Below are 16043 nucleotides of genomic sequence, written 5' to 3' on the forward strand. Positions count from 1 at the left end.
CCCAGAAGTTTCACACGGTTGTATGCTGGTAAGTTGAATCCTTGTGCAGCTTTTCTGTTCACCAGCTCCCGCACAGCTGCTAAAGAACAGGGCACAGCAGATCTTGGCATCAAACAGGCCACTGCCAGGTGCTCCTGATCAAGTGAGCGACCTCATCCCAACAAACCTGCAAAAGATCAGCTCACCTGGCTGTTCCCACAGCAATGCCATCCTAAACGAGGGCCCGGCTCACACGTGGGAGCTTTGCTGATGGGGTCAGGAAGGTGAGGAAGGCTGCCAGAGCAAAAGAAAAAAAAATCCTGCCTTGCAAACAGGCTCCTGTTACAGCAGAGATCCACTTGTGGGTGCCTCTTCTTGTTACAGGAGCCCAAAGGGCAAAATAATTCTTGTCAACCATTGTACCCCCGCCGTGTGCAGAGGGTGGGGTGGGAACAAAGCTGACAAAGACAGATAGGTGACAAACACCCCTCAAACAGAAATGTTTTGGAGCTCTGTCCTGCCTGTCTCTAGTGGTGTGTGTGTGAGCTTGCTGATAGGCTTAAACTCACCTTTCCATAACAGACACCGAAAAGAGAAATATTTTAGGGATCTGCAAACTTAAAAAGGTCAGTAGTCCACTTCAGGGTGCTGAAGACTTCCATAAGAGCTTATTCAGCTGCCAGACATTATAATAAAGCACCCCACTCTGGCCTTGGCATCTTTAATTAAAACAAAGCAATAGTATTCAAAATGGTGGTGATGGCTTCAAACTAATACTATTATTTGATACATATGTAAACCCATCCACAGTCACAGCAGAAAGACTACAGTGCTTTTTCACACTGTTACCAGTAGACATACTAATATTTGTCTGTGTAATAAAGCACAACCACCTCATCTTCCCTCTAGCATGACTTTAATAGTTAAAAATCAAATCTGTGCAGAGTGTACTTTATTTGTTCACATTACCTATTTGTGGTTAAAAACCACTTCATCTGACAGTTTAAAAGCATTCTTTTAAAACAAAAGAATTAAACATAGCTTGTGCTAAAAAAATCTGCAAGTTATTACATGGATGCAGTATTATACAGGAGTATAAAAAATCAACAGTATTCTGCAGAAAATATTCTCAAAACAGCAAATAAAGATTAGGCATGTAGGCATGATCCTGAAACAAACAAATATGAATTAAAAAACAGCTAACAAAATTAAAAAAAAAAATCCAAATATCTGTATAAAAAAAGCAAGGATTCAAAGTGCAGGTGCTCCAGTTTTCATTTTAACATATTATTCAGTAAGTCAATACAGGATACTATTCATTTCATATAAAGTGACAGTGTTCTCAGTAAGATTTAAACATTCAGTTATATTATCTTGCAGATTTTTTTTCATTACTTCTGCTTTACACTGTAGTTAATAAAGACTTATGCAATACAGGCTTTTATTTTCTTAATCTAACACGGATATAATAGGTTGGTGGTAAAGGTTAGTTTTAAGAACTAAGCTATATTTGCTGTAGATTCAGCCTTAGAAGTAGATATATAGACTTTGTTTTTTTTAGCTTTTAAAAAGAGACTTAAAATTTCGAAAAGAGACTCTACCTTTTCTGTTCTGGGACCTGCATACACTGTCTTTGGAGAGCACCAGCAAAGCTTTCAAGTCCACTGTAGGAATACAGCCCTGGACAGGGTCATGCTGGAAATCTTCCTTTGGTGGCCACAGCCGGGAAAGGGCTTTCTCTCTGCTGAACCCATGGAAAGGCAAATGGGCAGAAACCATCACATTTATCCACATTTGTAAAATGTGGCAGCTAGGCTGGGATGGACTTCTCACTTTCACTTGAGCATACCAGTCTCAGGCAGAGGAAGTTAGGAGCCAGGCAGGTGTCACTGAAGTGGTCTTTCATATATTCAGAAAAGTAAAATCAAAGCTTACGTTCAAAGCCTCTTTGGAAAAAAAAAATTATATGAAATAAAATTATGCTTCAAGGATGTTGCCTGGAACTTATTTTCACCTGAGGTCCTTTTCTGGTTGACAGTGTCCCTTTAAATTTTAGGTTCTTCCCATTTTGTGGTGGTTTTTTTTTTTGTTTTTTTTTTTTCCCCCCAAGCATCAGATCTCTATATATGTCTATTTTAAAAATGCACATAAATATTGGCATTAAGTTTATATTTAGAAATTAAGAACTAATCTTTACCATTATACACTGACAGCAATATTCATAATACACACACTTCACTGACAAGCGTTATTTTTTTTTCTGTATTTTGAATAAAATTTGCATGTGTAACATTTCCCACAGAAAGAGTGATTATACTTGGAGATAGTTATGTTTGCACCCCAACATTTTCACATTAGTGAAAACAACTATGTTTCGAAAATACCAAGGCCTCTGCCAGGTACTAATAAATAGAGAATAAAAAGGAAAAAAACCGAAATAAAAAACCCCATCGCCTTTTATCCCGACATAGTAGAGATTTCATAGTCACTGGCCGAGGTTATGGGTTTACCCCTCATCCTGACGTTTTTAGCATTCGTAATCCGAGCCATCATGGACACGGGCTTGTCAAAGTACCTGACCAGCGCGGGCTCAGTCAAGAGGGAGGCTAGAAACTGTTCGAAGGTGATGGCCCAGTCCCTGTCGATGCTGGTGCTCCTGCGGAGGGCGGGCGCGTGGCTGCTCCGCACCAGCACCGTGTCCTCCCCGATGTCCTCGCAGTGCAGCTTCTCCTCCTCGTGCGAGCCCGCGCTCAGCACCGAGTACGACGACATGGAGCTGTCGTCCTTGGTGTCGTCATCGGAAATGAGCATGGAGGAGCAGGCTCCGTTGTCCCTGGGAGAGGAGTCCTCCAGCTTAATGTCCTCCATCTGCATGCCCAGGGCGCTGTCGGCGCCGGCGGCCTCCTCCTCGCTGGCCACCAGGCCGCCCCGGAACGCCTTGTGCTGCTCCAGGGGGTACTGGTGGTGCTCCTTCTTCTGGAACAGCTCGCTCTGCATGGCTTTGCTGCAGTTGTGGCTGCTGTCTGTGTCGCTGGGGGGCTGCATGCTGAAGAGCTTCCCCACCTCCCCGATCTCCAGGAGCAAGCTGGTCACGGCAGCCGTAGCGTGGTACAGGTCCTGCTCGTTGGGGTCCTCGCTGAACATGTTGTACATGGTCTTGCACAGCTCAATGAACTGCCCCTAAACACAGGGGGAAGGAACATTAACGAGAGCAGGAAAAAATCACGCTGATATCTTCCAAATCAGTTTGAAAAGTCTGGGATTGAGGCGGGGCGCAAGAGTTTATGTGACGGAAGTGAAATTTGAAATAACCCAGGTGCAGTCTAGGAAGTATTTTCTGTGACTGGGCAGTCAGACAGGTTGTGTCTCTCAAAGGTATTTAGAATAAATTATTGGATATTTTGTCCAACATATCACAAATATAATTCTCTGCAGCCACAAGGCAACAGAGGGTGAGCAGTGAGACACTTTGGATTCACTTTGGTGGATTTTCTTGTAGGAATGATGCTAAGTACAACTAAGAGTGCTAAAACTGATGAGAAGCAATGAAAAATGGAAGACCTGCAGCACTCCTTAGCTGACAGGAGTAACTTAGTTGGATACAAGTCTTTTGAAATTCAAAACTGTTGAATTAAATAGGAAGATTTGCTCAGGGCTACTTCAGCAAGAATCAATGTTGTAAAGGAAATAAACTTTCCCTTACATGCTCTGGAGGAAACACCTATCCCAATAGGCCTCCTCAGCAGCTGTGGATCTAAGGGGATTGACACTAGCAGGACAAATTACAAAACATAAAATATTACTTTCAAGTTATGCTTATTAGACATTAAGAGCTGGCTGGTGATATTCAGTGTCACATCCTTTGTTTAGAGATCAAAATAATATGTTTTACCATTCCTATATGTGTGTATCTTATTTTTGGGATGTTTTGGGAGTTGAATGCCAGTTCAAGTATTTTGTGAACAATAAACTTCTGCAATCAGTTGACTGCTACTCCAGTTATAAAGTATCTGCTTAAAGTAAAACCTTTGTTCAGCGTTAGCACATTGAATATTTATAGATATATGAAGAAAGTTTAAATTTAATGAAAAGTAAGTGCCATCAGAAGTACCTGATTCAGCTTGGGCAAGTCCTTTGTGTTTTTTGCTTTGGATTTATTCTCTTGGCTCCACATTCTCAGGTAATTTCGATTCTCTTGTGAGCTCTTCTTGCCTATTGCCAACAAATTACCCAGAGATGGAGGAAAAAGTCCATGGAGAAACCTTACATTATTACCTTTATTCCCCATTTTCAAAAGGAGCATCTTTACACGAAATGAAAGATGTAACTCACATGGAGACACCAAGCATACCTTTGTCTGTTTTCAGACTCACTGTAACAAACCCATCATCTACTCCATGTTTGCTCCTGCTGTCTAGGCCAACAACTAGGAAGTGGAGGGGCAGGGGGAGAGAGAGATCAGTGTGGATTTAGATACAGACATAGTTTTCACGTGTACAGTGCAAAATAACAAAATGCTTCAAAATATTGACAAACTCTGCAAAAAAAGCAGAGTAAAAAATACAGGAATAAATGATTTTTGCTTATTCTTAAACCTGCTGATAAATTCCATTTCATTTACAATATCACCCCTGAGGCTAGGACAATCTCAGAAGCACAATGATTAACCCATGCTAAGAGAACACACTAGTGACTCTTACCTGTATTTTCAAACAACTTTGCTCTCACTTGTACCCTGAAGGATGGGTTATATTTTTCTTGAATCAGAAAGAAACTTCACGTCAAGTATGACAAGAAAGAGAAAGCCATTTAAAGCAGCAGTGATGAGACCCTGGCTCTCATTAGGGCACACATGATTTCAAATCCCTTGAACTACATTTTGATGCATCTTTTGCTCTCAGTTTTTTAGAATGTTTTAAGTTCTGATCCAAATACATTTTGAAAGCTAATCTATTTATTCTTATTCTCCATAAAATTACTTCTGCTGCAACACACTTCTGGCTTAATTCTGCAAGTACAGCTGCAGTGCACAATTCAGGGGGACTCTTACTGTACCACATGCCTGCACCTCTAAAGATACCAACACGTATACAAATGCTTCATACTTCTTTTTAAAGAGAATACTTTGCTAACAAAGTTTAATCCAATTAAAAAGTAGCTCCCTTAAAAGACAAGTTGATTGAAATGCATCACCTCATCTGCTCATGCCCGAGACAAAAGATGCCTACCGTGTGTACAGTCTGGTGTGATGTCCTCAAAAAAGTACTGAGTAGCTTCAAAAGCAGAGTCTGGCTCTTCTTGCTCAGGGGATGGATCTAAGCAACACAGTAAGATTTCTTCATTAAAAATTCCTCGCTTTAATTAAAAACTGAAAGATATTCCATTAATACATGAAGAATGTCGATTTCTAGAAGTAAAACTATGAGGGTTTAATGGGCTAGGAATCATCTTTTTAACTCACAGGAGATGAACAACTGGACCTGAATTGTTTCCTTCCCAACACCTAATACTGTCTCACAAGGAGCTGTTTGCTTTCAGAGGCTGCCTTACCCATCTTCCCATGCCTACTTCCATCACTTCCTTCAGTGTGTCCTAAGCAGGGTGTGATCCCTCTCCTACATGCAAACAGTCTGTTATCATTTGGTATGAGGTTACCAGTCCCCAAATATGAGAAGCTGCATTCTTAAAAACATGTGTTTTGTAATAGCTCAATTTCTTTTTTAATTTTAAGTATTTTTAAAAAGTATTTAAAGTATTTTTCCCCCCATTAAATTACTGAATCACTCAGGCCTACCTCCAAGCAAAGCCATCAGGGAGCAATCAGAGATGTTCAAAGCATACAAAGGTGAATGTCCTCTCGAAGTTTTTGGGCATGTTTACAATAAAAACATGTAAATGTGCAAGAGAATTCAAAAGAATTCAACAAGAATGCACAAATAGTTGTAATGTTCGAATGTAATGTAATGTAATGTGCCTGGAGGATATCACAAACCCCAATTTAACAGGCAAGAAACATTTATATGTTTGTGGAAGGAGCAATTGAGGGCTGTGAGGGTGCTTTCAGACTTCCCGAATGTCTGTCTGGTTAGAGAAGCAGCTTCCTTATTTTACTGCTGCATAAACAGCTACAATAATTCCCACAAATTAATTTTTAATTGGGAAAGCCAGTCATAAACAGCTCTGCTCCAAATTCCTGTTCTCATCAAAACCAGAGCTATTTTAACATCATTTACTTACCAGGCAGAACATGCATTTTATACAGCAGCTTCAGCTTTTCTGTAAGATCTCCATGGCACGCTGCACCTAAACAACATTATATGCAGTACATTACTAGTCAGCATTTTGTACCTTTTTATTTGTTATTGCTGCAACATTTTGGTTTAGAAGCTGCTACATTCACTCTGGAAACTACTGTACCCCTTCACAGCTCCAGACCATAAGGAAGTCACTTGACTTCTAAGATCATGAAGTAAAAACAGTAAGAGAACACAGACAAATCTACCTTGAATTTTGTACTTTAATCTTGGGTCCTTTATTAAATGCCTATTTCATAACACTCCATCTGTGGTTACGGCATTATCACTCAGAAAGGCCTCCAGCTGGAACTTAACAAGACCTTTCTTGTGTGGACTTCAAACTTTCTGATCTGAGGATCCAATAACAACATCACATGTCTCAGAGCAGTAAGGTATTTACAAAAACCAAAAAAACCCCAAACAAACAAACCCCCAAACCGCCAGAATTTCAAGTAAACAGCATTTATCATAGCTTAGCCATGGGCTAAACTCATGTTCAGGCAATATTTTCTAGTGATTTTTCCACATCAACCTCTATTTGTTTCTGGACTACAGTAGAATTATCTGTATGAAATCCAAGAGGTCTATTGAAGCCCCTCCTTCCAATCAATCAAATGGACAGTAGTTAATTTTGAAGTAATGAAATAACTGATAATCAGACTTTTTTGTAAATCTCAGTTCTTGTGACATGCCATCCATAAATAAATGAAATAACTTTCAATAATTAGATTGTGCAGAGATTTATTTTACCTTACAGGTGACTGTGTCCACTTACCTCTGCTATGCAAACTCAAGTACTAACCATCACAGTCTCTTGTAAAGCTCAGCACTCCAATAAATACATATGTTAGGCCAAAAAATTGAGCACATCTACATTAGCCATCTTGCTTGCAATAGTCCTTCTTAAGCACAAAACCTCATTGTGTTCCTATCTGGTGTATCACATCATGCAGATAATGTGTTCTCTTCTGGCAAAGGCAACATGAAATAACCAAAGGACAGAATGGGCTGCACTTCTGCATCCTGCATCTACAGCAAACTGCAAAACAGGATTCAGGGCACAGGGTGACATGTGTAGGCTTGTTCCTCTCTCTGTCCCCAGATATGAAGAGAACTGAAAAAAGCTCCATAGCTACTATGAGATAAATCTCTGTGTGTGCTTCCTGATGCACACTTTTCCTTCCTCCTAATGCATCCCTTTTCCTTTTTGCTCAGCATTAGGACATTAAAAAAAGCACCGCCAGCTGGTCAAGGGAGGTGATCCTGCCCCTGAAAGGCTTGGAGAAGTGGTGAGGTTACCACTCTGCTTTTTGAATATCCTCCTGAATTCTGTGGTTGAAAAAACCCTGTTTGCAAAAAAAACCCCAAAAAAACCAACAAAAAAACAAAAAAAACCAAACAAAACAAAACAAACAAAAAAAAAACCCCACAAACCAAACCAAACCGGCAAAAACTCACAACACTGAGGTACTCCTTGCAAGACACAGCTTTCATGGTGCTGACTTTGACAGGAGGCTGTGACAAGTACTGCAGAGAGTAGCAACCACTGGAGAAGTGGGAGAGCTGTGTGCTCTGAGAAGGCAGTACTGCAAAAACACGGCGGGAGGCAGGAGGCCACTCTGAATCCCTGCACAGCTCCCTGTAGCTTACTTGGATACGCAGTCAACAGCTGTAATGCTATAATCCAGTGTGAAGATTATAGTTCCCTGCTAGAGGAGTGCAGGGCAGCTTTGTCAAGAGTGAATAACCCAAAGAGCTCCTAACCTAGGCTGAAAAGCTCTTCTGAGCAGCACAACTCACTGGGCAAAGCACTCCTGCCTTTGGACTATATTATTGTAACAGGGCATAGAGTAAACACAAAGAATGCACCAGGTTATTCCATCTTTGCACAGCTGAGGCCCTAGAGGTACCTGAAGCAGGAAGTTCTTGAGCTATTTTTTGTAGGGACAATGAAAAAAAAATGGAATTATTAGAAGTCCTGGGCACAGTGAGCTATGCTCAAACAGGTCCACTGTTCTTTTGTTGACTGCACTGTCCTTCTCGTGTTCTTCTCAACAATAAAAGGTGTTGGCAGGGTTGAATTACTTTTTAGGGGAAAGAACGTTTTTCAAATTGTACCACACTGGGCTTAGATTCTTAAAAACGTGAGTTTTCAGAACGAGCAGTTTTGATTCTTTTGCCCATTGAAGATTTTAGTTCAGTCAAGTTGGCTTATAGCCACATTTGTGCATTTCACATTCATTTCTGTTCACAGTGCTCAAGACTGGCCCTTGTTCTTATTACTCATTCCGGGTTCCAAACCCAATGCTGTCTCAGTCAAAAGCTGTTACTAACAGCATCCTGTAAACTGGAAGAGTAGTTCCTGGGTCCTCATAAGGCCATTGAGTATTACCTGGCAAACAGTACCTCAAATACGAATCACTGCATCACAGGAAGCACTGGGATTTCTTGGATGAGGGGGAGGTGTGCAGCCAGTTTCTCTTTCACAGCTATTTTGCACTTAAAAGAGAGCAGGTGCTACTACTTCTCCACAGAGGTTTTAATGCCAGGCTGCATTTGGAGCCCTAATGCTTAAACACACTGTTACAAAGAGTTGCTGAAAGCCAGACTGGGAAACATTTTCACTCTCAAAAAGGAACAAAATGGAGAGCTGGAGAAAATTCCAGGTTGCCATGAAATGACACATGGTAGATGGTGAGATGTTGCTCACTTACAGCAAACAGCTCCTGCTTTATTTAAAAAAGGAGTGGCCGGCTCCTGCCTCATCTTTGCTTCCTCATGTTAATCCTGGTGTCAGCTTCCTCGTCCCGAAAGCTTGCTTCTTCAAAACTAAAAACATTCAGCCTCCCTCTCTGACCTTCACTTTTCTCCTTTTCAGGGGACTTCCAAACTGCTTTCTGCAGCCTTGGTTACTGATTTCAGAAGCAGCAGAGGTAGTACCTCACACTCTAACTATGCCTAGGGAAAATACACCGTTAAGCACCCGTGTTGCAGTTAATTTTTGAGAGTCAGCAGTCAAAGAAATCCTCAGATCCTAAAGAATCTGTTCATGAGGTGTCCTTTCACACCACTGGCTAATGTAGATTCACCCACTAAGAGCAGCCTAAACCCCAGAGGGAACCCCTGTCCCAGGCATGATAAAATGAGCTGAACAGAAACAAGCTGGTTTGTCAGGTCAGTTTGAAAGGGCTCCTCCTTACTCAGTCCAGAGACGAATTCCCGGAAGTTGATGAGCAGATCCCCATTCTCATCCAGCAGCCTGAAGAGGCGGGCAGCCAGGATATCTGAGTGGGTCCCACAGGCCCAGGGGAAGAGGAGGGCGAACATGCCCTTGAACTGCTCGAAGTCGATGCGGTACTGCTCCAGGTAAGGCAGGCTGGGGTCGTGCCGCTCCGTGGCGTTGCTGTTTCCTCCCCAGTAGCAGCTGGTCAGGTGTTCTGCCTGAGCACAAGGTCAACACCACGACATTGTCAGCACCTCTGGGAACAAGTCACCGCTCTCCGTGATTAAAAAACCTCCCAACAACTCTTCCCTCTTTCACATGCATTCTATAAACAGTGCAAGATAACTGATGCATTTCAATTCATCCAGCCCTTCCACTGCTGGAAGAGGTTTCTCCTCTAGCCAGTATAAAAAAGCCTCCCTCTATATAAAAAAGATAAAGAAAAACTTTTTTCTGCCTCCCAGGAAGATGAAACGTGGAATATCTGTTTTAGCCAGGGCTGTGACTTTACACTCTGATTGTGCTTAGTCACCCTCTGCACTCTCATCATGCAGTCATGTCAGAAGTCTCATGAAATCTTTATTTAATCTTTAATCATATGAAAATAGCTGTTGATTTGAAATATTTTTTGTAGATTCTCAAAAATACTGAATAATGTACTATTCTTTCAGTCTTACTGAAGTCAGTGGAGGTTCTGCAGCCAATTGTGACAGAATCTAATTAAAAACAATTCAGAAGCTTAGGGAAAAATATCCCAGCACTGCACAGCAATCAACCAGGGTGGATCGTCTGACTCGGTCTGATTTCATGAAGACTGAAAGAATGCCCTGTATGATCTGGACAGCTTGGACTTGTCATTACAGATGGGAAATGAAAAGAAAATAAATTCTTCATAGTATTAAAAAAAATATCTCTTTTTATAACAAAACAGAGAAGAAAGTAATTTCTTTTAAGACACTGTGCCTGAAGGTGAAGCTAACACATTTCAGTGCTCACCTTTACATTTGTGGATCTAATGGCACTGCTGTACAACCAACTTATGAAAACACATAATGACAGTTCGTGGCATTAAATTCCCATGTAATGCATTCAAGCATTAATAATGGCAGAAAACAGCTATTGAGATAGAAAAGTATCAACTGTCTGAGGTAACAGAATAACTGTGATAAATTCCAAAACTTGGGTCAGGTAGAGAGAGAGAGGGAGACACATGTTCAGTTTCTAATGACTGATCAAAAGCCTCTATCCAATTTTTCATTTCATTTTTTTATCAGTACATACTTTTTTCCCATGGACAAATCAATTAGTGAAATAAACCGTTCCCAGTGTTTTGAAAACCGCTTGAGTTTAGGTTTATTTTGTGTATCAACAACACAGCAGCTAACTCAAGTATGTATCAAGATAGCCAACAACAACTGACAGACTTGACCTGGTGCTTAGAAAAGACAGAGTCCCACATCAAAAATGAACATTTACACTTTCTGGGGGCACATGAGCTCATCCTCACTTAGCTTTACCTTGAAAAGCGCATACAGCTCCTCCAGTTCATCGATAGTAAAAGAAGTCTCTGTCACAATAGTTCGTACCTTTGGAAACAACATCAGCAGTTACAGATCTGAAATCCATGTCTCATGAAAAGCCAAGCTAAACTTCAGAAACTGACTGAACTTATGTTTGCAAAGAACATGATTTCAGTACTGACCACATTGCGCTTTGTAGTATCTTCGAGGGTTTGGATGACTTTCAGCCTTTGTTTGAATCTCATTTGTTCAATTAAATCTGCCCGGATACTTCCAAATTTCTTGAAAGAGAAAAAGTAGTACAAGATTGTCTGTGTATTAATATTCAGAGTATTTAGCTCGTCTTTACTGTATTAGAGAAATTAATTTAATTACATAATGTACCATAAATGAAAATGCTGTTAACACGTTTTTCTAACACATTACAAAATTACAAAGACTTTGGGAATGCACCACTAGATTTTATTTTTCCCAAGAACTTATTTTAATTTGTAAGCTCTTTATTAAATTTAAATCTCTCTTATTTCAAACTGTAATCTCAGAAGTTAGAAACTTCTTGTTTGGAAGATCTCTGTGAATAGCTTGTTTCCTAAGTCCTCCTGCAGAGTTTTATTTCAGTTTGAGCTGGAATCTCATAATCAGAACAGAAAGAGGATATTAAACTAACTGGATATCTAATGGCTGAGGCAGTACAGCAGTCCTTACATCCTGAAGATCTGAAACCAAGCAGCAAGAATGCAATTTCCACTAGGAAAATATTCTCTTCAATACACAAGTCTTGTTTTCAGAAGTTTTCTTCATAATGCACACAACAGTGTCAGGGAGCTCCTGCACATACTACAAAAGCCTCATAGGGGAAACCATGGAATATTCCATGTAGAGGAATGCCTAATCCCTAAGATTCATTTTGTAGCAGTATTATAAGCAGAAACTCCTTGCCATCCAAAATCCACAGAGATGATTAGCAGGAATAATAATGCCAGACATCAACTACACCACATGTAAAAGCATAAAGGGATGGCAGGAGACACTTTCATACAAGATGGATTTATATTTCCAGTGCAAGGGCATCTACATAAGCAGGTCATAAATATGCTGGCACATTCCTGTAAAAGGAAATTAATGATAAATCTGCATTTATCTATAAAGGTGTGCAACTTTATAGATAAATGGTGTTTAAAGGTGTTTATATACCTTGGAAGTAAAATGATGCTTCATGTACTTGTGAGCATGTTTCAAATAAAGAAGTCTTTTGGGAAAAATGGAATGTAGATAAACAGTCACGAATATCAAGCATCACAGAGGTCACAAAACCTTGGGAAGGCAGACCTTTTGTGGCTCTGAGGCCACAGTTACTCCAGTAATCAGTTTATTCACTGGTCTGGAGGCCAAATAAAGTCTGTTCACATCCATAAAACTAAAGCTCATGCTGTCTACAAAAAAGGAAGGTTGCAGGTGATTTCCTTCTGGGAATGGTCCTTTGCCCAAGCTAAGTCTCATATTGTACAAGGAGTTGTTGGAAGGATGTCAGCTGTTCAAGGTCAAGACTGTATCAAACCTTTCCTCAGCACAGACCTTTCAGTGCCAGCTCTTTTGTTAAAAGTAAAAAAAATCCAGATACCACTGTACACACAGCTGAAGTGTTGAAGACCTATTTCTTCCCTAATTAGCTAACACACAAATTAAATGAGTTAAACACGTAACAGCTCTGATTATGAGTCTACACTCCACAGACAGCTAGTGAGTTATGCACAGGCTTTTAAAACTGCAGTTATTATGCATTATTTCAGTCACTTCCACTATAATTATTATGACACCAGGATCCATGGCTTCTGAATTAAATGCAAAATTGAATGAAAGGATAAGAGATTTCTTACTAAAAACTATTTTCAGTAAATTAAGAAAGTACTGGCAGTGTAAAATGCATTTGTTATGTACATTCTCTTATTTGAAGACAGTTTCTCCTTTGAAAGTAGAAAGTCTGCTCAGTACAATGGCAGAGAGGGCTGCCAATCACATATTTACCAAGAAATTCTTCTGCATCCCTTCAACTTTCACTGGAGACCTCTCATGTGTGCATCTGACATGATTACCTAAGAGCTGGACAGTGTCAGAGCATGATGGAAAGCAGGTCTTCATAAAATAATTCAAATACTGTGCCTTTGCCAGTGCCATCAAGTTCTCAGACTCATCACATTTCCACGACAAATATCACAGGACAATCTGGAAGGGACAAGGTTTTCCCCTCTCCTTGGGGGTGGTATGTGTATGCTTGAGGGAAGGCAAAGGCCTCCAAAAAAATCCCACATTTTCTTCAGCTGTAGGTCTTCCTATTATTTTTAAACTATTAATGTCTACAAGATGAAGAACAGATGGTTATCCAGCAAGTACTCTTAGCAATTTAAATTCTAAAAAGTAACAAAAATATGCTCATTTAGTTGATATTTCATTCTTTGGAGCTCTAACAAAGCTAGCAGTGAGTTCTCAGCCCTGACTGCACATAACAGACGCCCTGAAGCTTTTGAATCTTCAATAGTTTACTAAAGAATTGTTGGGAATTTTATAATAAATGAATTAACAGCAACTCTCTTGAAACTAATTCTCTCTTTGCAACCAGCTCCTGCTTTCCTCACGGTTCCTCACTCCCCATGCTACTTGTTTTGCCTAATTTTACTGAAGCGCAGTTGGTTATTTACCTAGAAGGAAGCACAAGGTTCAGTGGTGCAGAAGCCCCACAAACACAGACTAGCTCTGCACAGACTCAGGTTATTCATCTTAGAGCAGTTAAGCCAATGCAAGCAGTCTTCATGATGAGGAAAATGGAAAAATGCAAGGGAAATACAACTTCAGACAAAGACCTTCCTGGCCATTCTGACATCTACCAAACATCCATCTACCCTGGTACACTTTTGTCTTCAGCATAGAATACACCAAGGACTGCCTGCTTCCTTATTAACTGCGGTGTGTTAAAGCAAGGGCAGGTTACAGACATTTACAGGCATTAAAGAAATTACTTTTGAGAAAGATATGCCTTTGCTAAGGTGTAAATCAACCTCCTGAACTAAAATTACTCATTTACGCCACATGTCAATGGAAGGGAATAATGGAAATTAAGGACAAAAAAATCTTTACAGTTTTTCCTTAATTTTTATGAAATATGGGTATGTCAGTGTAACCGTCAGAGACATTTTATCTGATGGCTTTTTTTCTTTTTTTTTTTTTTTTAATTTAAGGACAATTAAACCAGTCTGCAGATTTTAGTTGGTTTTGCAGGCTTTGTCCTGTCCTTTAATAGATATCAGTTATTACCAGCTCCTTTCACTCGAATTTTTTTTTATTTTTTTTTTTTAGCTTTGGTGATAATAGGCAATATAGTGGCCCATGGTCACAATCAGAACTTTTAAGAAAACCAAAGGCAAAAGAAACAAAGTTTCACTGGTAACAAAGGTCCTCTGAAATCATAGCGTTTTCACTACTATTTCAGTCTGGAAAAGCACGAAAAAGCTTAAATGAGAATGAATTCTTTTCAAGTTAGAAGTTCAGCCCTTTGTTTGTAAATCACTTTTTGGCTGTGGGCTGCTCTCCTTTGAGGCCTCAGACTTCTCTATGAAACAGCTCCAATTAAAAGTTTCAGTTAAAAGAATAAGAAAGTCTAACTCCTCTTCCTTGCTCCATTTCAGCCTGCTCAGATGAGTCTCCATTTCTTTTACACTCTTTCCATTTCAAGCAAAGCCAACCTACAGAGTTTCAAATGAAATTCCTCTGGGAAGCAGAAGTTGTGTGCCTTGACAAGTTCTTGTCAAGAAATCTTATCCTACCTCATAGGAAGACCTGATTAGCCTGAAGATATCCACCTCAGGATAAGGCTCTACATCATCACTGAGCAAGGAGTGAAGATGAGGAATGGGAGGAAGGGTGCTGTCCTTATTAGTTACACTGTCCAAGTATCTGGTGGGGGACAAAAAAAAAAAAGACATGAGAAACCCAAGGTAAATTTGTAGGCCCTCCCTTCTGAGGGTTAACATCACATTGATGATTTAATGTAAAAGTGATCAAAGCCATTTCCCTAGGAAGAGTTAGGGTGATACTACTGAAATTCATTATGAAAATGATTCCAGAGTTCCAGCAGCATCTTGAAAATTAAGCACTGCTACCAAGCACAAGAAAATCAGAGATTACACTCAGCAGCATTAGTTCTGGTTAAATGACTCAGGCCACTCTATCTGTCATCATCCTGTTTCACTGAAATCTAACAGTTCAAGAGCCTATGTAATTCTTCTGAGTCCTACTTAGTCTATTCCCAAACCAGTTCTCCTTGGCATCAAGGCTTTTTCTTAGTAACATTTAAAAGAAGTAAAAAAACTCATGTTATCCACTAAAATAATGAATCAAGTTAAATTTCTATAACCAGGTTTGGGAAGTTTATTTGAGTGTCTTGAAAGAAGAATTTCTATCTTGTTGGTCACTTAGCATTATTTTAAAATAATGTAAGGAGTACCTTACGTGGATGAAAGGGGACTACAAGCATGTAAAAGATTTATATATATGGTACTGGTTTAACTTTAGTGTTTCGACACAGAATACAAATCAGAAAAGCAAGCAAGAAACCCCACCAAACATGATACTTAATTTTCTGTAATAAGTACCTTCCCAAGACTGTCATGGCTTCTCCATCATCTTTACAGTTAAGCAGCTTGTCTACATTAGCCTCGAGGACAGCGAGTGCTAACTGAAATATCACCTTTATTCCTTCACAGAAGAAACAATCCACAACTACCACTGCACTTTCAAATGGCATTACACTGAGGAAAAGAGTGAGGAACCAGGACAGGGAGATGGTGGAGATCACACCCAAGTCCTGCATGCAGTCATAAAGCTGTGGAATGTAGTCACGAGCCAACTCTTCAAAGACACCCTGATCCACCAATGCTCCTGTTGAAGATAAATAAGGTTGAATTAATTCAGGCGCCACCAATATATTGTCATCTAGGGGAGGAAAAAAATCTATTTTTTCTGATTAACAAG

The 16043-nt window shown here is 39.9% G+C and overlaps 1 protein-coding gene across 2 annotated transcripts in view; it reads right to left on the reverse strand.

Moving 5' to 3' along the window:
• Positions 1-878: 878 nt before the first annotated feature.
• Positions 879-16043, reverse strand: part of TBC1D9 (TBC1 domain family member 9) — a 47965-nt gene continuing 32800 nt past the window's right edge. Inside the window, exons 12-21 of one of the 2 annotated variants that reach the window (XM_066317981.1) lie at positions 15665-15950; positions 14837-14966; positions 11201-11299; positions 11016-11084; positions 9476-9716; positions 6217-6282; positions 5208-5294; positions 4331-4405; positions 4091-4191; positions 879-3159 (exon numbers count right to left, since the gene is read on the reverse strand). In XM_066317981.1, the coding sequence (XP_066174078.1) occupies positions 2437-3159; positions 4091-4191; positions 4331-4405; positions 5208-5294; positions 6217-6282; positions 9476-9716; positions 11016-11084; positions 11201-11299; positions 14837-14966; positions 15665-15950 (1877 nt within the window). In that variant the 3' untranslated portion in view covers positions 879-2436. The remainder of the gene's footprint in view (positions 3160-4090; positions 4192-4330; positions 4406-5207; positions 5295-6216; positions 6283-9475; positions 9717-11015; positions 11085-11200; positions 11300-14836; positions 14967-15664; positions 15951-16043) is intronic. The other variant, XM_066317982.1, reaches the window with a different exon arrangement.

This window comes from Sylvia atricapilla, chromosome 4 (genome assembly GCF_009819655.1).
Source record: "Sylvia atricapilla isolate bSylAtr1 chromosome 4, bSylAtr1.pri, whole genome shotgun sequence".
Lineage (NCBI taxonomy): Eukaryota > Metazoa > Chordata > Aves > Passeriformes > Sylviidae > Sylvia > Sylvia atricapilla.